General features: G+C 37.0%; 1 protein-coding gene across 1 annotated transcript; it reads right to left on the bottom strand.

Moving 5' to 3' along the window:
* Positions 1-22,399: 22,399 nt before the first annotated feature.
* On the bottom strand, positions 22,400-23,052 carry LOC126456284 (uncharacterized). Its single transcript, XM_050092036.1, has 2 exons — positions 22,871-23,052; positions 22,400-22,772 (listed from the first exon to the last, which is right to left on the bottom strand). The coding sequence occupies exons 1-2, from the start codon at positions 23,050-23,052 to the stop codon at positions 22,400-22,402; spliced, it is 555 nt and encodes a 184-aa protein (XP_049947993.1).
* Positions 23,053-23,551: the final 499 nt, after the last annotated feature.

The following is a 23,551-nucleotide window of genomic DNA, read 5'->3' as shown; positions in this document are numbered from 1 at the left end:
CATAGAAGTACAGTTTTCGACAGAATATTGTGCTGGAATTTGAATTTGGGGCAATTTTCTAGTGGAGGTAGGCCTATAATAATAAATGATAATGAATGATGATAAATGATAATGAATGATAATAAATGACAATGAATGATAATGAATGACAATGAATGATAATGAATGTTAATAAATGACAATGAGTGATAATGAATGACAATGAATGATAATAAATGATAATGAATGCTAATGAATGACAATGAATGATAATAAATGATAATGAATGATAATAAATGACAATGAATTATAATGAATGGTAATAAATGATAATGAATAATAATGAATAATAATAAATAAAAGTTAGGTTTTGCAGCCGTTATCGTGTTGGAATTTGAATTTGGAGGGAATTTTCTAGTGGAAGCAGGTCAATAATAATAAATAATAATAAATGATAATAATAAATGATAATTAATGATAATAAATAATAATAAATGATAATGAATGTTAATAAATGATAATCAATAATAATAATAAAGACAAGTACGGTCTTTGCATGCATTATCCTGTTGGAATTCAAACTTCCCACCATTTTTTCTTCTGGAGGCTTAGGTTAGTGGACGTAGCACAATTGGACTATTTTCCTGCCAAAATTCAAACTTCCCGCCATTTTTTCTGAAGGTGAGGTTAGTGGATGTAGCACAATTGGACTATTCTCCCGCCAAAAGACGCCATCTTGGATGACGTCATGCGCTGTTGTCGAGTCTACATGCCGCCATCTTGAATGACGTCATCGCCGCCATCTTGAATAAATTTGGCAACAATGCAATGTGTCTTGGTACATAGGTTGTCCTCCTACTAGGGTGGTCCACTGATAGTGACCTGGCCAAATATCTCATGAAATAAGCATCAAACGAAAAAACTACAAGGAATGAAACTCTTCTAGCTTTAAGGGGGAAAACAGATGGCGCTATGGTTGGCCCACTAGGTGGCGCTGCCAAAGGTCTAACGGATATCAACTGTGTTTTTTAAAAATAAGAACCCCCATTTTTATTACATATTCGTGTAGTAAGTAAAGAAATATGAATGTTTTAGTTGGACCACTTTTTTCGCTTTGTGTTAGATGGTGCTGTAATAGTCACAAACGCAAAAGTACATGGTATCACACAACATGTGAAATGTCAACCACGACCTGCAACAAATGATGATGTCCAAGTAGGTGTTTTAGCTGCTGTTGCGGCTAATCCGTACATCAGTAGCAGACAAATTGGCCGAGAATCGAGAATCTCAAAAACGTCGGTGTTGAGAATGCTACATCAACATCGATTGCACCCATACCATATTTCTATGCACTAGGAATTGCATGGTGACGACTTTGAACGTCGTGTACAGTTCTGCCACTGGGCACAAGAGAAATTACGGGACGATGACAGATTTTCTGCACGCATTCTATTTAGCGACGAAGCGTCATTCACCAACAGCGGTAACGTAAAGCAGCATAATATGCACTATTGGTCAACGGAAAATCCACGATGACTGCGACAAGTAGAACATCAGCAACCTCGGCGGGTTAATGTATGGTGCAGCATTATGGCAGGAAGGATAATTGACCCCCATTTTATCGATGGCAATCTAAATGGTGCAATGTATGCTGATTTCCTATGTAATGTTCTACCGATGTTACTACAAGATGTTTCACTGCATGACAGAATGGCGATGTATTTCCAACATGATGGATGTCTGGCAGATAGCTTGCGTGCGGTTGAAGTGGCATTGAATAGCATATTTCATGACAGGTGGATTGGTCGTCGAAGCACCATACCATTGCAGGATGTGACGTCCCCGGATTTCGGTCTGTGGGGAAGTTGAAGGATATTTGCTATCGTGATCCACCAACAATGCCTGACAACACGTGTCAGCGCATTGCCAATGCATGTGCAAACATTACGGAAGGCGAACTACTCACTGTTGAGAGGAATGTTGTTTCACGTATTACCAAATGCATTGAGGTTGATGGACATCATTTTGAGCATTTATTGCATTAATGTGGAACTTACAGGTAATCACGCTGTTTCATATTTCTTTATGTACTACAAGAATATGTAATAAAGAATGGGGGTTCCCATTTTGAAAAAACGCAGTTGATATCCGTTTGACCTATGGTAGCGCCATCTAGCGGGCCAACCATAGCGCCATCTGGTTTCCCCCTTCAAGCTAGACAAGTTTCGTTCTTTATAGTTTTTTCGTTTGACGCTTATTTCGTGAGATATTTGGCCCGTTCACTATCAATGGACCACCCTATATATATATATAAAATGAGCTGCTCTTTATTCATCTCTGGAAAGGATCGCAAGAACGACATCAAAGGTTAGGCATGTGACACTGATGTTATGCTGTTGTCTTCCTAGCCTGATGGGTCTCCAGATGTTTCTGTTTCTCATTTCTTTTTCCGATTCTTTGATGACTTTATCTAGGACGATGTTGAAGAGTAATGGGGAGAGGCCATCGCCCTGCTGGACGCCAGTCCTGATGGAGAAGGGTTGTGATATTTCTCTGTCACAATACAGACGCTCAAACTATCCGATTTCTGTTATTTCAGTTCGATACCAGATCGTTCTAATCGAATTCAGCCAGTCAGTCTTAATGTGGATATCCGTCTACGACTATCATCATATGATAGACTTGGTAAACCACATTCCCAATCGGACTGTTGAATCGACACACTTATCTATGACAGGACCTGAATTCTTAAACACTATGGAAAGTACTCATACAATGTGCTTATTACAAATATGTTTTTTAAATATAAATGTGTGAAGTAACGAGACAACAATTTATTTACAGGACCGCAGCCCCATCTATCAGAGCAGAGCGGTGCAAGATTGGTTTCACAGCCAAGAGAGGATAAAGCTGTAGCCATTTGTTCCACGATCACTGGAACTCAACCCAATAGAGAATATGTGGACAGAGGTAACAAGGTCATTGCCATGTGGACTACAAATGCAAGCGACCTTTGCTCGAATATAGAAAACGTATGGCGGGAAGTAAACCATCATGCTATACTATCGAGGAAATTAGTAGAATGAATGCCCTGACACCTTCTAGAAATATCACATAATGTTGGTGGGTGGGATGGTTACTAAAAGTTTACTTGTCCACAAAACCCATATGGACAACCATGTCATAATCAGTCAGGCTTTGCTTTGTCGCAGCTTTTTAGCATACACTTCATTTACTTTCAGTCTCCCCCTTACAATTCTTGAAATGCAAAGTAACTGAAAATTCTCATCCACTCGACACCAATTGAGGAATTCATTGACGCATGTGTTGTTCAACAGACAGCAGTCGTCACTCCCACTGGAATAAATGCCTGTGTGCGTGTGCATGCGTATGTGTGTGTGTGTGTGTGTGTGTGTGTGTGTGTTTTCGTGTTCACACACAATCTGAATCAGTACTATTAACATTAGAGAGACAAGCAACAATAAATACTGCATCAAATATAATTGTATAGTACTTTAATGCAACAGGTACTACAAACTGAAATTTTACACAACCAATGTTTTGCATATTACGTTAAGTACGTAAGATGTATTAACCCCATAGTATAGTTAGCAGAGGCGGTACGCTCTTGTTGTCACGACTCGCGACTAGTGCAGCAATTAGCAGTGCCCAAAACTGCCGCGATTTGTTTATGTTTGCTGAGCGTGGACACTGCAGCATACACTTCGCCATAAACAGGAAGAAATCACCTTGGCTCTGTCTGCAGTGAGCGAACATCACTGCCTCCATGTTCTTATAGTAACCAACGTGAGACACTATTCACAGGTGCCATGGAGCAATTGCAACGGGTATCATGTCATTAGTCATCAGAATATTAACCAGTGATTAAATGTCCACTCTATTAGAATCACAAGACAATAGGAACCTTCTCACAAAGTAATGTGAGGTGATATCAAAATTTATCAAACACACAAAAATTAGCTGCAAAGCTTTCATGCATGCAGTAGTAGCACACAAGAAACTATTATGTCATGGAAGTGTATGCTTCATTCCTTCCTCTCATTTCAACGCCCTCGTTTTAGTATGAAGTGAGAAAATAATCACGAATAACTTAAGTTTCTAAGAAGCATGTAAGACATTTCCTCTACTCACATCATAGCTGTTGTTTTAGTATGAAGTAAAAAATAAATAAACAGTTTAGAGTGCTGAAGCATAAAATGGTGTCAGATTCTTATCGTAGGTCCTATCGGAAACACAAAAAGCAGGGAGCTCTCCATTCTTTTGCCCAATTGTCTGTTTCCTTTCATGCATTGCTACCGCTTGCAGATTCTTATTTGAAGACTTGCGGGCATCAAGTTCTTCAGCAGAATGAGCCAATTACGGTAGGGAAAAATGCAACAAAGACGAGTTCCCCTAGAGCAATGAAGACATTTGCACATGTCTGTATTCAACAATGACTCCCATCTGCCGCAACACTTTACAGAATTCATGCGCCAGACAACACAACTGTAAGTGCACTTCAGACTTCATTCAGTAAGTCGTCAGGAGACGGACGGAAACGTCAAATTAATGTCGCTTTCCGAGTCATATTCAATCCAAAGTTAGGTGTTACTAAGTTATCTGAGTGTTCTAGCAATTACACTTCCATAATTCCCATATAAGTATTTTGATAGCCAAAAGAACCCGTTGGTATGAAACCATCGGGAACTACATTAATATCAAACTGCAAGAACTCGAGACAATCCGTGGACTTTTCCCTTCCCTGGGTAACCTCTTACTGTTATTTAGGATTTTCTCTGTCCTAGGCGTAACGCAAATGGAACTTCACATTCATGAGGCACTTTCCGCTATTCTTGACAAACATCAGCAACTTGCAATTACTGTAACAACTGTTTGATGATAATGATACAGGTTGTCAGTGGATGTGGTGGTGTTATTCTGTCAAACTGCTTACAGTAACGTTAACGGTGGCGAACATAATCTAGCACTGAATACGTAAGATAGTGTGATGATGTTGACACTTCTCTTTATTCGGCATCAACTTGAGTAATCTGATTTAACGAACATAGTAGTCCATTCATGAACTGCTAATGATACAGTATGACTACAGGGATCATCGTGCGGGTATTACATTAATTCTGCAGTGACTTGCTTGACAAGTATTACCGTCAGCTATGCAGCTGAAATAACTCACTACACAGATACTCCACGTTGCACTTGGTTAACAGATCAGCTCACTGCAATCCTACTTCTACTGTTCGTAGGGTACTTGTATACCGACCATTCGTTATTTGACTAAATATGTGCTAAAATCTGATACGCATGTATATGACGTGGGTTGGCGCCATCACAAAGCAATGACTTAGGAATGGATGGCCTTACATTGGTAGCAAGACAAACGTTCGCAAATCACCTGTATTGCCACAAAAAAAATTAATAATAATTGCATCTTAAATATCAAGGGACATACGTCCACACTGTCAGAGGGCGTTGAAATACATCAACGGCGGCAAATGAAAACTTGTGCCCGCCCAGGGTTCGAACCTGAACCTCCTGCTTACTAATGCAGACACGCTGACCATTGCAGTATTGGGCTACATCGGTCAACCTCTCTGCAGGACCTATCTACACACGTTCCTCATCAGACGCAAATTCCCATTTTTGTCACATACCACCTCATCCATTATTCCACTCATTCACAGCCACACTGTTTTATTTCCTTGAGGCTTCGGATGATGACATGAGTCTAGCATTGAAAACTTTCTATGGACCATCGAGACCTGAATAATTATACACGATGTTTCAGGAGGAATAGTAAATATTGTGGGAGGTGGTAATATAGACGAATTGCAAAAAATGTCATATAACATGTGCCCAGTTTTTATTGAATACATACAGCTGGGATCAATGAAATTTAGTTTCGTTTGTTGGTTCTTACAGGATTCTGTTGTCTACACTTCCTTGAAAAGGAGCTTCCAGCATTTTTGGATGAGGTTCCTTTGGCTACAAGAATGCGTATTTTCTCCAGGATGACGGGGCTCCTGCGCATTCTAGTCGTCAGGTGACACATCATCTAAACCTAACATTTTCTGGAAGATGGATCAGTAGATGTAAGAACTTTTCTTGGCCCCCAAGGGCCCCGGACTTCATCCCTTTGGAATTTTGTCTGTGGGGATGGCCGAAAGATGAAGTCTATAAAAAAGATAAATCCAAGAGCCGATTTGACACTTTAGATTACGAATAGTGCAGCCCTCAAAAAAGAAGCCGAAGATGACTTCAGGAGAGGTACACTTCTTGTTATCAAGAGAAGTCAGAAGTGCATTGATGTTGGTGGGGGAATTTTTGAAAATAAACTTTGAACATCCTCATTTGCCTCTGCTTTGAGTTTGTTAGGGTTACATACTAACAGATGGACCCCTGTACTCAATAAAAAGGGGACAGTTATATGGAATTTTGTATCTATACTACCACCTGGTAAAATATCTGCTATTCCTCCTGAAACACCCTATATATGCATATATGTCTGATGTCTGTTTTTTGCAATGTCCGAAAGAAAACACACCATGAATTCGGGTCCAAACCTGGTCAGGCACAAATTCTGATCTGCTGTCGTAGCTGTATTTTAAAACCCTGTGACAGCCTGGAAATCTTTCCTTCGATATTTAATTGATTAACAAGGCCGTCTATTTCGATTCTTAGTGTCTGTTCTTTCGGACATGTGGGAAAGAACACACACACACATTTCTATCTTAAGTCCTATTCAGGAAATGTTTGGCGGCTCAGTGATAGTGACGGACTGGTGCTGCATTAACCTACTTATTTCACTAGATATAGTTTTAATTTTCAAAACAATTCGTGTTTAATGCGTAACAGCGATTGGAAAAATACACATTTGCGAGGTGGGTACTTTCTGTGTGTTAATTACAGTGTCTCTCATTGTTTACTTTGTGGGAAACCTGCTTCTGTCTGCCCTAGCTTGGCTTGGTTCCTGCTTTCATGTGGTATGATCAGCCCCAATTGAACAGCTCTCTCAGGAGGGTCAATATGGAGCTAGATCAGCTGCTTCGAGTGACTACTTTGTCAGACATAGGTTTGGTTCCTGTTGACAGTATTGGTAGGTGGGACTTCACAAGACTTGGCCTGCATCTCAATAGGAAAGGGAAGGCTAAACTGGCTGGCGTGATAACAAAATCTTTAAGGGGGCACTGAAACTCGTGGGAGGACTTTTTTAGGTTAAGATCAGTGTCCAATCATCCTACACTGATTGAAATTAAGTTTAATGAGAAATACAGACAGGCAGGTACTAGAGATGTGATAATATCGCAAGATTCTCATAACAGTACAGTGAAAAATAATATTAATACGTCACAAGATTCACATAAAAGGACAGTGGAAAATAATGTTAATGTATTGCATTAGAATAGCAGGGCATTAAAAAACAAAGTAGATGAGCTTCTTGTTTGTTTAGAAGATTTAGAAACTGAGGGTGGAATAGATGTACCATGCCTATCTGAAAATCATATACTTACAGGTATGGAAATGGTAAATGTATGTGGATATAAGTTTTCAGCACATGTAAGTAAAAACACCATGTAGAGAGGAGGAGTTGTCATACATGATAAACACTGTCATAGTGTGAAAAATTTGGAAACTAAAAAATTTCGTGTAGAACATGTGAGCTTAAACTAAATAATGGCACTTTTATAATTGTAGCTGAGTATAGAAATCCACAATGGGAAATTTTCAACTGTTTTTAAAAAACGTGGGTTCTTTGTTGCGCTGTCTGTCAGACAGAGGAAAGCAAATTATTGTTTGTGGGGATTTCAGTGTAGATTTTCTGAAAGAGTCTGATAGAAAGCTTGACGTTGAAGCATTACTTGGTTCTTTCAATTTGACATCAATTATTGATTTTCCTACTCAGGTGGTACAGGAAAGCAGCACACTGATAGATAATGTTTTCACAGATGAAAATAAATTTTATCAAATAAAAACTTTTCCTGTTAAGAATGGTCTGTCTTATCATGATGCACAGCTAGTTACAGTACATGATATAGCTCCATATAGTAGTGCAAAACAGTCCTCCAATATAGGGCATTCAATTAATGATTTAACAATTCAAAATTTTAGGGAAAGCCTGTAACAGTTAGACTAGGATGAGGTGTACATGGAACATGATGCTAATTTAAAATTGAACCTATTTCATGATAACTTTGTGAGTATATTTGAAAACAGTTTCCCAAAGAAAACAGTGAAATCTAATTGTAAGAAACCATGTAAAAAGTCATAGACTACTAAAGGGATAAAAATATCTTGTAAACAGAAAAGGGAAATGTATTTTACAGCTGGAAGGAGTAATGATCCTGAAACAGTGAAACATTACAAAAACTACTTCACTGTATTAAGACAAGTTATTTGAAAGTCCAGAAGTATGTGCATTATGTCTGTGATTAGCACATCTGATAATCAAATAAAACAATTTGGAATATTGTTAAAAGGGAAACAGGGTAACTGAGAGCACAGGAAGACTGTATTTCTATCAAACACAATGAACATTTTGTTAACAAGAAGTCGGTAAAAAACATTTTAATAACCATTTTATAAGTGTTGTAGAGAAAATAGGATCCTGCTGTTCATTAGAAAATGCAAGGTGGTATATGGAAGAGGCAGTACGTATGCAATTTGATAAAACTGAAATTCAACCCAACTCTCCTACTGAAATTAGGAAAATAATAAATTCACTCAAAAGTAAAAGCTCACTTGGAATTGATGGCATTTCCAACAAAGTACTAAAAGCTTAATTCCAAGAAATAAGGTGGATTCTCAGCCACATATGTAGTAGCTCACTGAAACGGTGCATTTTTCCAGATAGACTGAAATATGCTATTGTTAAACCATTGCATAAAAAAGGGGATAGATATGATGGTAACAACTACCACCCAATCTCACTTCTGACATATATTAAATAATATAGTCATTGGTGCATGTTTTGTGCAAATAGTCCATTGTTCAGACGTGTAAGTTGTGGTGGCTCGTTAAGCAGTGTATCGGATTCAGAGGAAGATGATGCTGATTTGGCTGATATGTTGCTTGCAGACCTCTGATGGAGACCCTGGCCGACATCTTCCAAACCATTCTTGAAAAAGTAATGTAGCATCACCTGTTTGGATCCCTTATTGTTCTTAATATATATTAATGGCTTGCCACTCTATATTCATGAAGATACAAAGCTAGTTCCTTTTGCTAATGACACAAGTATAACAGTCACAACAACAAGCAAGAATCAGCTGATGAAATTACTAATAATGTCTTTCAGAAAATTGTTAAGTGGTTCTCTGCAAATGGACTGTCACTAAATTTTGAGAAAACACAGTTTATTCAGTTCTGCTCAGTAAATGGCCAAACACCATTGATAAATATAGGCTATGAAGAGAAGTCTGTTGTTAGGGCAGAATACTCAAAATTTCTGGGTGTGTGCATTGATAAGAAATTGAATTGGAAAAAACCACATCGATGATCTGCTGAAACGGTTATGATCAGCTACTTATGCTATTAGTGTTATTGCAAATTTTGGTGACGAACATATCAGTAAATTAGCCTACTATGCCTATTTCCATTCACTGCTTTCATATGGCATCATATTTTGGGGCAATTCGTCATCTCACTTTGGCACAGAAACAGGTGAATTATGCTGCCACAAAAATCTTTGGTCATTTGACAAATAGTATTAAAAGTCTGACAGGTAGCCAACCAACACTGAAAAGCAAATAAAAAAAAATTCTAAATGACAACTCCTTCTATTCAACAGAGTAATTCTTAGATACGAAATAGTAACTGTAAAGAAATAAAGTAAAATAAAAAATTATTTTATGTAAAGAAAACTTATGTTAAAGTGACACATTCCACATAATTACAAAACGTCATATATGTGACCTATGGAACAAGGATTAATGTATGTACATATGTATGGATCCTCTACTATAGCAATGAGTGAATGTTCCACCTCAGTGGATGTTCTACTACAACTGGAGCAAAAGATTCAAATCCCAGTGGAAAAGTATATTTCAAGTTAGATGGTTTTGCTCCTCCACTATTGTCACTGAAAACTATCACAACGAAATTAAATGTTGGAATCATACGAAACCCTGAGTTCATACTACGGTGCTGTGCAGATGAAAAAAACACAGTAATCAGATGACATATGGAGTTTGTCAGATTCCACTAATTATGACTGCTATATCAACTGTTGGTTCACAGGCGCTTTTCTGTCGCTTATTGTAACTATTTTTTCAATGTTAGAACTGGAAGAATAGAAACATCAGATTTTCGCCATATGGAGTATTTGAATTCACCTTAAGTCTTCAAATGTCGAGCAACAGCAAAATATCCATCAGAAAAACTGACAACAGGAGGCCAGGTCATGCCTGTCCTCTGGTGGGTGTGCCAATGGCAGTGATCTCAATAACAATATCGTATAGCAAAGATATGTTGCCAACTCGACCACTGGAGTAGCTCCAAAATTATGAATCGCATCTGGTGAATACACTTTCGAGGTTTCGGTTCGATTAAGGCAGTAAAACACAAATAATTGTCACAGTTATTAATTTATGATGTTTCATTTGCACTCAGTGCATCGTATCATTCCAATTGAATAATGTGAGTAATTTTCTCTTGAGATGTGATATAAGGATATCAGTTAATGCTTTCGAGTCCTATAACGCCGTTCCACATGTGAAATACAACTACTGTCATCTCTTATGTTGCGATTTATCTGTCGTAGCGACTACTGGGCCAATAAGTAAGACACAGATCTTGCACTTCCCTTCTAGCTCCGTGGTAACGTGTTTGCTTACCAGGTGCAAGCTGCTTTTGTTCACCTTTCGAGACTCGCTGAAAGCCAAAGTTTTACTTCTTTTGTGGCAGAGCTACAAGTACATAGATAGAAACACAATAATGGAATCGCAAGACAACGGTCGAGCAAAATTCATCTTGCTACTTTCAGTACTCCGTAGTGTCAAAGCAGAAACCTTATGGTAATGCAAAATTCATAATGCCACTTTCGTTATCTCCAGACATATTTTTTGTTATTGTGAATACATAATTTTATCTATGAACTGCCACAGTTTCATAAAACTTGAGTATGATACAGAACATGAAGTAAATACAGACCTTTTTCGAAGTAAAAAGTCGGTAATATCCTACTAATCCGTGTTAAAATAGGCACAATCATCTTACAGACATTTAATGCTTTATTAAGATAGACTGTTGTCGTAATGTTTCTGTAGCAAGTTGAATTTCATTTGTATTAGTACAGTGAATATTTTAATTGGGTTTTCAATTAGTTTATTAAACACAACAGTAATCATCAAAGAGAAATTTATCAGCAACAGTATACTCTTTTACAATATCTAAAACAATCTGACAGTGTTAAAGTAAGTTACAACTTCTACACCTGTCGAAAGCTACTGGTTCTAACGACGTCGTTAAAACAGTGTAGTTTGAAGAGCATTATCGTCTAGAAATGAATTGCTTTGACAGTTGATCGATCAAAAGACGGAAGGGTAAAATTTTACGAGTCACGATGAGAGGGACAAGTGCCTAAGAAATGACTTCCCTATCAATCTCCTGGATAGTTTTGTTTCTCAAATCAACAGAATGCATTATCATGCAGTAGCACATGTGATGTAGTTTTGTCGGCCGATTTTCTTACACTGCGACAGAAAAGTGTCTCAATTGTTGGCAACAAATTCCAGCTGTGATGGACACACACTTGTGGCAGAATTCGTAGAGCAAAACACACTTTTGGAGCTAGCTGGTGGAAAATATTATGTTCACACTACTCTTTGGTCGAGTTTACGACTTTTGTAGGGCTCAGCCTTTCATTTCTTCTTAGGAAGTTAACGATAAAGGCATCATAACTCATCACCAGTAACAGTATTGCATAGGAATACTCAATGAGTGGCCTGATGACGTTCAAGCAAAACTGCAGTAATAGTCACTCCATTGATTTTTGTTGTTTCGAATTAGAACACGCAGTACTCCTACACCAGACTTCTGAACCTCGCCTGTTGAATACGAAAGTTGCATGGTAACCCATCACTTATATCAACAGTCGAGACTTCCTTAATGTGGAAAATCATTCAGCCAGAACGATCTTTGTTGAAATACGATAACTTTTTCTGGCGTATTTTTCCCAAAGCACCTGCCCCACACACAGTTCAAATCTTTCGAGCTGCCTCCTCTGCATTTCTCCCTCCGTTATAGCAAAGTAAGTATTGTATTACAGATGTTACACCTTTTTCCACTTGCGACCCAATTTTACAATGCTTAACGTAGTTCATGATTTTCAAGTACGCAAAATCTAATGCTTAACTTCATAATGATAACTAGAACTTCGGATTCGAAAATGACAGTTGATACCAACACTGACAAGAGTCGCGCCGCGTTCACCTTAGCGGCGCCCGATTTCAGGCGGCGGGTGGCGTCTGGCCAGTGGCCGGTAGCCGCTGCAGTGCGAAGAAACGCTCGAGCGTAAGCTGTTATGATCGCGATGCAGCCACGACCTGTCCCGCAGAATTTTTTCTGGAAATCTTTGTTATTGCTGGTGGGTAGAATGTGAAGCAAATTATCTTCGATGTTCAATCAGACTCATAACTTTAGACAAAGGCCGAAATGTGATAAAAAAAGAAAAAAAAGTGATACAGTTGGACGCGAGCACGCGCCTATAAGTTTATAATGCACGATGATTAACACTTTTTTTGCGTTTTGTCCTCTGTTGATCGTTGTGTTTGGTCGTCGCGGACGTCACAAGACATTCGTTGAAGTTCTTTGTTGATCCTTTCACTCAGTTATTTATTACAGAAGCCAACCAGCTCTCTGACTCATCCACTACACCATGGGCTCACCCAACACGCCAACATCACAGAAGTAGACAACACTTCCTCCTGACACCTCCACATCTTACAGTGATGCCAGATTGTGCAGATAGATTTAGCGTTCTCAGGGGCGGTCGGTTTTATTGGTCACATTGAGTGAACGACTTGGACTTAGTCTCTGTGGCGGCAACCCGGCGGTCAGTTTTTACGTCTAAGATTAACATGTCCCCTTTAGTGAACCATTTAGATGGGTACTTCGTCCTCCATGTATATATATATATATATATATATATATATATATATATATATATATATATATATATATATTCTTCAGTTTAGTTCTTCCTAATTCCTTTCTTAGTAATCAAGTCTTATTATGAGATTTCTCTAAATGTAGATTGCTTGACGTTTCTTTGCTAAGCTATTGTTGTCTGGTGGAGAGCTGTCAGCTTACACTGTGCTGCATGTTTTCACAGAGATTGTCAACCTTAAAGCTAGGTACTGCATGTGTGCAGTTCTGTCCCCACCCCATTTCACTACTTGCATCTCAAACATATGCCTACAGTGTGTTTAAACAGTATAGTATCAAACTAAAGATTTTCTTGCGCACTGCAAGGTTAATTTTTTCTGAGCTACTCTGGCACATAAACATACAATATAAATCTTACATAACTAAAACTTACATCCTAAAAAGGCAACACACGACATAGGCAAAAACGATATCTTTCCTTAATACTAAACATCAATCATAATTATTACATTCACATGCACTGTAGATGCTTGTAAAGTATGACATGTTATCTGTCAACAATATTTCCGGCTTGCCCACTCTGGGTAGTGTAGCGACCCTTTTTTCTATCCCGACTGCCGTATCTTGCATGAAAGTAGGAATGTTAATTTATCTATACATTGACTGGTATTAAGGAGTTTTGTTTTATCCCGGCTAGTTCTTAAATTAACCCCAGTGAGTCACTACACGTATTGTCTTCCCAGTTCTGAAGGAAAATGCCATAAGTAAATTAATACTAGTGTTTTCAATAGACTCTCGTTCAATTGTTTCAGTTACTAGTCTGCAGTTTATTCTTGGTGAAAATCACGTAACCTAATTATTTATGAACCTAAATCGAAGTAAAGTTCAAGACGAATAGTCATTTTCAAATTAACACGTTATTTTATTTAACAATAATTATTAATAAATCAGTTCATTCACACGATCACATTCAAAGGGGTTCTTTGAATAAGTATCTAATCTGGAATCCCGTCAATATCAGAGATACTAAACAATGTTCTGTCACTTCCGATAAAAAGATTGTTCCCGTTTAATATCCATAAACTGTCACGAACTATGATTACTAGTTGCGTGAAGTGAAGCTTTTCCACTATCACAATACAAAGTCCGAATCTGTCCAAAAATCGTTAATTCCGTAAAATATTTAAATCTTCACACAAAGTGACATTAAAGTCAGAGAGATTATTGGTCACCTCCCCATTCCTCTAATATGACAAAAGTTCTAATTCTGATCTGAAATTAATGCTTCCCAAAAAAACAATCTCGTCGCGATTTGTTCTTGTGCCCTGGTTTAATAAAACTCCTATTGTTGCTTCCTAAAGCTGTACGTCCTAATTGACTTTGAACAGACTAGAGGATAGAGACTGGAGTATCATAATTGCATTGCATGTCTATTTATACTTTAGTAAACGCTATCTTTGGTGTTCAAGACCTACATTCTGTGACTATAATATTAATTTTCTCATGTATAAGAATAACTAATAATTTAACCATTTCTATCGTTTTTCCCCCCTCCCATGCTTCCAAAATTTATGATTAAAATTCTTTTCTTTTTCCATTATTTTTCTACTATAGAATTCCCTCTATTTGTCTCTTATTTCTATTTCGTAAATTACTACTTGTGGTGGGGCTTGGGACATTTTCTGAATTTATATTTCGAGGGCATGGGAGCTAATTTGGGAGCTATTTTGGTTTATTAACACCGAGAGGCGTTGTAGGTGTTACTTCGCACCCCCCCCCCCTCCAGGACTATGATAAGCATAAACTGTCTTCGCTTATCATGGTCCTAGCAATGGGTGTTTTTTCTTCCATTTTTTTCTTTTTTTCATTTCTTTCTCATACATCTTTCTCATCACACAAAATTTGGTTACAACAAATTTGACAAACATAAAAATTTCAAAAGGGCTTAACAGATTTGCCCACTAAATATTTCAAGACACTACCTGTAATAAAATTAATAATTTGGCCTAACTGAACTGACACTACACAATTCAGTAATTTAAATTTATCACTTATTATATAGAGCCTAAGCACACTGCTCTGTTTAAAAAATATCGTGACTCGATACAAAACAAATTTTACAAAACTTGAAGTTCAACAATTTCTTGAATTTTCTGCTGGTGACAATGCGCGCAAAAGAGAAGCTGCTGCCGCACCAGATTGACCAGACAGCATTGTACAATCTGGTTCTTCACTCGGCTGCCTCTTCTTTTGGCTTGCGACCGAGACTTACGAACGTCTGTATCTCATTGTTTAATACAGACTATTTACGTAGTCGTCACTCGAAGAAGCTCGCAAAGAGACGCTGCCAACTGCACCAGATCGACCAGGCAGTGTTGTCGATCTGGTTCTTCACTCGGCCGCCCCTTCTTTTGACTTGCGAGCGAGACTTATTTCCTGAAGTCCGATGTTCTGCTGTATAAAGCTGTTAATAGCTGTATCTTCGACGATAATCACCGATATTACTACACTACTGTTCAATTTTAGGTTGGAACAGTAGATTCAAAGTATTCCATTGACTTTTAATTAGCCGGCCGCGGTGGTCTCGCGGTTCTAGGCGCGCAGCCCGGAACCGTGCGACTGCTACGGTCGCAGGTTCGAATCCTGCTTCGGGCATGGATGTGTGTGATGTCCTTAGGTTAGTTAGGTTTAAGTAGTTCTAAGTTCTAGGGGACTGATGACCACAGCAGTTGAGTGCCATAGTGCTCAGAGCCATTTGACTTTTAATTAATTTGTTCACATTCGGTTCTCTAATACCTTCTGTTGAATGCCCCCCCCCCCCCCCACATTTATAACATTGTTCAGTTCAATCTACGAGTCAGAGGCCAACAGTTAGTCACATGATTGCTTATAATGGTTCCTAACCTTCTATAAATTATAACTCCATAGTTAAGGCGTTTTAAGTTATTCATTTCACGAAGAAATCGTATTAGCAGTTTTTCCTTACTTTATATGAAAACATACTTCCCTCGTCACTAATATATCACACCACTGACACTTCACACGACACTTTCTTTTAAAACAAACACTTCCTTTTTACTGAACCATCTTTGTTAAATGACTATGCAAGAGAATTCGATAACCTTGCAAAAACATCCTTTCCTACCACCCGAAAACTTTCAGAGACATTTCCTTGTGTCACCTTTACTTAACATAATCTAAGTATTGAAGCTTAATGCAGTAACAAAGGTGACAGATGTCATTACATTGTACATTAGAATTTTTTTATCCCTTAAATAAATAAATAATAATTGAAGATTTAAATCTCAACTATCTTCAGGTGTAAAGCCAGCATAATCCTTATAATTCTACCATTCCTTCATTAAAAATCCATCTATGGATAACATCATAATTTAATCTAATAGCAAACTCAAGAAACCTCATCACAAGAACAACACTTATCTATATAGAACAATCATCAAGTAAATCTGTAAACATTTCTCATTAAAATCTAAAGATTTTTCACAATAATATTATTTAAACAAATTCTTTTAAATAAGTTTCTGAGGTGTAAAGCCTTCCTACCATTAATGTTCTTCAAATTGACACAACAAACTTCCTTCAAAGTGTGAAAAATACCTATAGATAATATCCTTTAAACAAAATCGTTTACCAAACTTCAATAACAATTAAGTAACTTCTTCACAGTCAAAAATTCTTAAACACAGGCTTTAAGCCTTTCACACACCTAGTATTCTTTAAATAAATACAAGAAAAATTTATAAAAGGCCTCCCTATAACTAGTATACTTCAAACAAATGCTCAAATAGCTTTACACAAGGCGTGAAGCCTTCCTACAACTAGAATATTTTAAACAAATGTTCAAATAACTTTACACAAGGCATGAAGCCTTCCTACTACTAGAATATTCCAAACAAATGTACAAATAACTTTACAAAAGGCGTGAAGCCTTCCTACTTCCAAAATTGGTAAAAAAATGATGAGATAACTTTCTTAAAGGCGTGAAACCTTCCTACACCTAGTATACTTCAAACAAATGATAAAACAATTTTATTAAAGGCGTGAAGCCTTCCTTCGCCTAGAATCCTCCAAACAAATAATAAGACAAATTTATTAAAGGCGTGAAGCCTTTCTATGCCTAGAATTCTTTAAAGAAATCTACTTATTATATTCAGAACAAAACTAAGAACTACCATAGGCGTAAAGCTCACCTACACAACAAATAACTTTCATAAGATTGCTCTGTAATATTAACTTGCAGGCACTTCAAATGACTTCTACACACATAATTGTTATATAATAACTACAATATTATTAACATTTGAAATCATAAAATTATTATTACTTCAAAATAAACTTCTTAACTTCCGCATGATGACAAATGCCTTTTCTTACATGGTTCTTCTCGTCTGCTAATACATAACTACATGAAAAGGTTTGCCTATTATTTTATAAGGTCTGTCGAACAAATATTCCCATTTTTTATTGATCTTGCTCCAGATCGATGACTTTGGGTATTTACGTACTAACACCTTATCCCCTATGTTATAATAAGATACAGGTTTCACTTTTTTGTCAGATTGTCTTTTCCTAATACATGCTTGGTGCTTTAATGACTGACGTACTACTTTAATTAATCTTCTTTCTTCATAGGAGATCTAGTCATTATCAGACGATTAGATAACCATTCTATGGAATCCTGTTTACCCAAAAATAACTCATTAGGTGTACAATTTGTAGAGAGATGTGGTAGGTTGTTATGTATATATTCGAAAATTGGCAACATTTCAGTCCATCTTACATTGTCCTTCGAAATGTGAGCCATTATAAATCTATTCAACTCTCTAAATACCCGCTCTATTGGGCTACTTTAAGCTCTGTGCTTGGAGATGAAGGTATGCTGGATTTTCTGTTTGGACATGACTTGCTTCCAACATTTACTAATAAAATATGATGTGTTATCTGTAACTACTCTTTCTGATTTCCCTACACCATAAATATATTTATTCACAAATATCCCCAACATAGGTCTTACATTCGTAGTTCTTATAGGATATAACTTAATAAATTTCGAAAACACATCATAGAAAACTATCACGTATCGAAAATTTCCCTTCACAATTGGCCACAGCCCGATTACATCACACGAAAACAATTCCAGTGGTCTAGACGTAATGATAGAATGTAATTCTACTTTATTACTGATATTACTTGGCTTAGTCTTCTGATACAAAACACATCTAGACAAAATTTGTACTGCATATTTTCTCAAGTTTGGGTAAAAACAATATCTTAATAATTTGCTTACACGTTTCTTTACACCCGTATGTCCCCAAACTAAATGAGTACACCAAATAAACGTAGTCAAACATTCAGTAGGTATGCATATTAAATTGTTGGAATCTGCATTTTTACGATAGTACAATGTCCCACCGATCAGCTGATATTTATTGCCATTCACGTTACTCGCTTGTTTCAAAGGTCGTATTATATTGCCCCACTTCTTATTGGCACATTGCAATTCAGTGAATTTGTTACACATTTCATCAAACTCCTTTTTATAAGATGGTGATCTAATTAAATATAATTTAAAATTGTATTCACTGTCATCATAATTATTTTCTTTTGAACCTTTAGGTAATCGGGACACAGTATCTGCTACTACATTGTCTCGACCCTTCACATGTTTTACATTGATCTTATACTCTTGCAACAGTAGTACCCAGCGAGTTAACCTGGCATGTAACATTTTACTGGATAACAAGAATGACACTGCTAGATGGTCACAGTAAACTGTAATCTTTTTACCATAAAAAAAACCTAAATTTCTTCAATAACCAGACAACGGCCAGAACTTCCAGCTCGGTAGTACTATACGACCGTTCATACGCTGATAGAATTCTACTTGCAAAACTGATAATTCTAATAGTATTAGGATCATTCTCATTCTCCATTTGGAATAGAACACTACCCAGTCCGACGTTTGACACATCAGCTGTAGTGCAAAAATCCTTTTCCAAGTCCAGATGACTCAAAATCTCAGCTTGTAATAAGGAATCACGAATACTATCAAATGCTTCCTTACAGTCAGTAGTCCAATTCCATGACACATTTTTCTATAATAAATTTAATAAAACGTCATTATTAAGAATTTGGTTAGGTAAGAACTTTAGAAAAAATGATACCAATCCCAGAAATGACTTTAATTGCTTTTTAGATTTCAGATAAGGAATATTCTTAAGACTGTCTAATTTCTTGGGATAAGGTATAATACCACTAGGTGAAATAATGTGCCCCAAAAACTTGATCTCATTTCTCTCAAATTTAGATTTTGTTAAATTAGCAGTAACCCCATACTCTTCAAATCTTTCTAAAACTTTATTTAACAAATATAAACACTCTTCCCAAGTTTGAGTAGCTATCAATAAGTCGTCTGCACATATGGTCACTGCTTTGAGTAATTCAGTTCCCAAGACTGTATCCAGTGCGGCTATGAAAACTCCTCCACTAATATTTAATCTGAACGGCATGACTTTAAATTGATAGCACCGATCACCAAAAACAAATGCCGAATATTTACGTGATTCCTCCGTTATTTTTGTTTGCCATAGGAAGTCGGAGGTCCAAAGAGACTCCATAGAATTTCTGTAGCAATTCCACAAGGTTTTCAGGTCGTGTTCTCATGGGTATTAAAATTTTAGTGATGTCTCGAGACTCTAGAACCAATCTTAGATCACCATTTGCCTTTTCCACTGCCAACAATGCACTGCAATATTCAGAACTGGACGGTTCAATAATACCCCAGTTTAGCATCTTTTTAATCTCTTTTTGAACACCTTCTCTTTTTGACCAAGGTATTGAGTAATTTACTCTACAAAAATTCTTATGTGGATAAACCCTTATGTTATATTCAAACCCTTTTATTACTCCTGGTTTTTTATTAAAAACGGATTTGAACTTCCTTAACACTGAAGATAAATCTTTCCTTTGAAAATCCGTGAGATATTCTGATTCTGATACTTTATCATTAATAATACTTTCACTGATTTCATTTGTATGATCCTCACAATGATCATCACAACCTTGCAGTAAAATGTCATTATCCAAACATCTTATATTAAAGCTATTACAGTATGTTCCATGAACATCAAATCTTTTCATGAACTTTAACTCAACAATTTATCGCTTATTTCTAACTTACACATACCTTCTTTAATATCTAAGACAGCACTGTGATCTCTTGGGAAATTCCATCCCAAATACACATTACAGAAAGTTTCTCAACAATCAAGAAGTCGCTTACTAGTCGATCATCTTGTATTTCAATCTCAACCTGAACCTGCATCCTAACACGTTGTGCTTTAGCACTAAATGCCCCAGAGATCGTGCACCCAGATACCGGTAAAGTCCGCGTCGTTTTACATCGACAAATCTGCTTATAGAAACTGTAATTCATGACATTCACTGAGGACCCAGTATCTATCAATATCTGCACAGGAATTTCTCCAATCTATACCTCCACCGTGGCTAATAACGTCTCTTTATTGGTCTTCGTACAGTGTCTTTCCTCTAACAGTTGTTCTCGAATATCTTTCTCATTATTATATCAGAGTATGTACGTATCACACGATTTGCCTTCCTGATTATCTCCAGCCAACCGATGAAGGCCTAAGTTGACTGGATTCAGTTTACCTCCCTAGTTTCAGTCGTAAGTTTGGGTTCGTCGTGTACTTCTACTATTCTCAGAGTATGTTGACCGTTACCTAAAGCACTGGAATTAGTAAAACCTTTTCTATCGGATAACGGCATTGAATTGTCAGCACTATTCATACTGGTTCTGAAATTACTATTACCATTACTCACACATGGTTCTTCCCATTGTACATTTCGTTTACGTGCCTAAGATGTGCTCGGTGCAGAAATATTATGCATGCCGTTACAATTTTGTGATTGGTTTTCTGTAGATCTACACTTCCTATTCTGGACATCATTCGATGTATTACTACCGTTCCTGACTCCAAAATTATTATTCTTAGAACTGTAATAATGGTTGTTAACAAAATTCGGATTATTGTTCCCAAAAGAAGGTCTATACCTTGGCCCAGAATTAAAATTTTGCCTTTGATTAGTGTTATTATTATTCCCATTTGGACTGCCGTTTCCCTGAGCAAAGTTTTTATTGTTGTAGTTAAGGTTGTTGCCATTACCACTACCTACATTAAATTGACAATAATTGTTGTTAATATTCTGATGTCTAGATTCTTCTAAAAGAATGTCTACTTCATCTACCATGGACAAAAAATACTCAAGAGCGTCATCGGGCACCATTACTAGACGTTCTCGAATATAAATTGGCAATCTAGATCTTAAAATTCTTATTACTTCCCCAAATGAAATAGGATAATACCAGAATTTCGTCTTATTTATGTACTTTTCAGAATAATTCCTAAGAGTACCCTTTTTAGGATTGAATATCTCAGGATTATAAACCTCATTTCGTAATCTTCCTTGTTTGCTAAATGACTAGAATTTTGCCAGAAATAGCCTTTCAAATTCCTGACATGAAGAACATCGTTCGCTTGCGTCGGTAGCCCACATAGCTGCTTCTTCAACCATTTTAGTGACAATAAACTGTATTTTGTCCTTTTCTGTCCAACCTTGGGGAAATACTCTCTTAAAGCTATTAATGAATACTTTAGGATGTATTTGAACGCTATTTTTCTCGATTGAAAACTTGGGGAATTGTCTACTTTTAAAGATACTGGTTTCAATTTTTAAATTAGATAAATAACCTTGCTGCATTCGGGGTTCCGAATCCCGGCCAGACATTACATCATTTTCATTCACTTCTCCACCAACTTTCACCCGTTTCTTCGGTCTAAAATTAAAATCATGGTCAGAAAAGACATCAGTTTGCATCACTCCGGTATTTAATGTGTCCATTCCCTCGTCACGAATACATTACTAGAAACTTTGGAATTTGAATTTAAATGCTGTTTCGATACTTCCTCTAACGCTCTTTCCCTTATTAATTTAAATTCTTGCTTATAATCATTAATAATTTCCTGATGTGACCACTGAATATCATTTACAATATCAGAGACTTGTTTAGTAACCCTGGAGGATTTTTCTTCAAACCATTTAGATAATCTTTCTTCAGCGCCCTTCGATTGTTCCTCTAAATAATTATCTATGGCTTATTTAGTATTAAATTCCAATTTATCCATCCTATCGGTCAAATTATTAACATCTTTGAAGATCTGATCTTGATTCGATTCTAAATGCGTAACTTTATTGCTCAAGGTATCGTACCTTTCAGTAATCTCTTGTACGTCATCTTCGACTTTTCAAATCTTTTCTTAAAATCTGAGTCTAAGTTATCCAATTTATCGGCTACTTTTTTATTTTCTTTTAAAATATTATCTTCTAATTGGGCAAAACGCTCTGCTTCTCTAGCAGAAATACTTTCTTCCAATTTGGCGAAACGCTCTGCGTCTCTAGCAGAACGCTCAGCTTCTCTCGCTGAACGTTCCGCTTCTTTGGATGCAATACTTTTCTCCAATTTAGCGAAACGCTCTGTTTCTCTAGCAGAACGTTCAGCTTCCCTCGCTGAACTTTCCGCTTCTCGCTCATCTTCTCTTGCTGAACGCTCCGCTTCTATTAATCTACTTCTATAAAGAATTCATCTTTAAATTGAGTAAGAATATTAATTAACAAGCTAGCATCCAAAGTATTGGTATTACTAGATTGCGACGTACTATCTACAAACACAGTACCTGATTTCTGCGCTTCTACTAAGCTTAAATTCACATCGGCAGTTGTTTCTATATTATGAGCGGTATCACGAACACTTTCTTCCAAATCAACAGGATCTAATCCCGGATCTAATCCCTTTACCACATTTCTCTGAACATTCTGTTCACCGAATGGTAAATCTTGCATATCATCCATTCTATTTCTCCTACGTCTAGCCATTTATAAAGTTAATATAAATCGTCACAATTTTCAATAAATATACACACTTCCTACACTACGACACTATTATCAAGGTAACACAAAGAAACAACCCCTATCAAGATTTCTTTAGAAAAAATTAATTAAATACATGAGGTCCATTCTTTTGTGTAGTAATCTCTAGTGAGGCCTCGTAAAGACGAGCAGTGAAGTACAGCGATCAGCTGTACTCTCGCGGTTCCGTAGATGAGCGGCGACGTGATTGGCTGCCCACTCGTAGACTCGAAGTCCAGCATCGTCGCCTATTGGTTACGCTGAATCGTCCTCTGCGTTGCCGGTCGTCTCCCCCAGCAATTGGAAAGACTTGCGTTTCTCGCGACCTGTTAAACAAATAGCGCACGGCGTTCTTCTTCGTAAGATTCTGTTCGGGCCTCAAATCCTGTAACAGCTTTAAATCTTGATTAATTCGACTTCTGATGGAGCCCCACGTTGTAAG

Source organism: Schistocerca serialis, chromosome 2, assembly GCF_023864345.2.
Source record: "Schistocerca serialis cubense isolate TAMUIC-IGC-003099 chromosome 2, iqSchSeri2.2, whole genome shotgun sequence".
Classification (NCBI taxonomy): Eukaryota; Metazoa; Arthropoda; class Insecta; order Orthoptera; family Acrididae; genus Schistocerca; species Schistocerca serialis.
Note: the sequence above shows the minus strand (reverse complement) of the source record. Positions and strands in the feature narration are given on the sequence as shown.

Bases quoted from the DNA above. Each gene is read 5' to 3' on its own strand.
- LOC126456284 (XM_050092036.1), bottom strand. From the start codon at position 23,052: ATGGATGATATGCAAGATTTACCATTCGGTGAACAGAATGTTCAGAGA. The intron at 22,773-22,870 runs GTTTGTAGATAG...AATTCTTTATAG, and splicing joins GCGCAGAAATCAGGTACTGT to AAGTAGATTAATAGAAGCGG.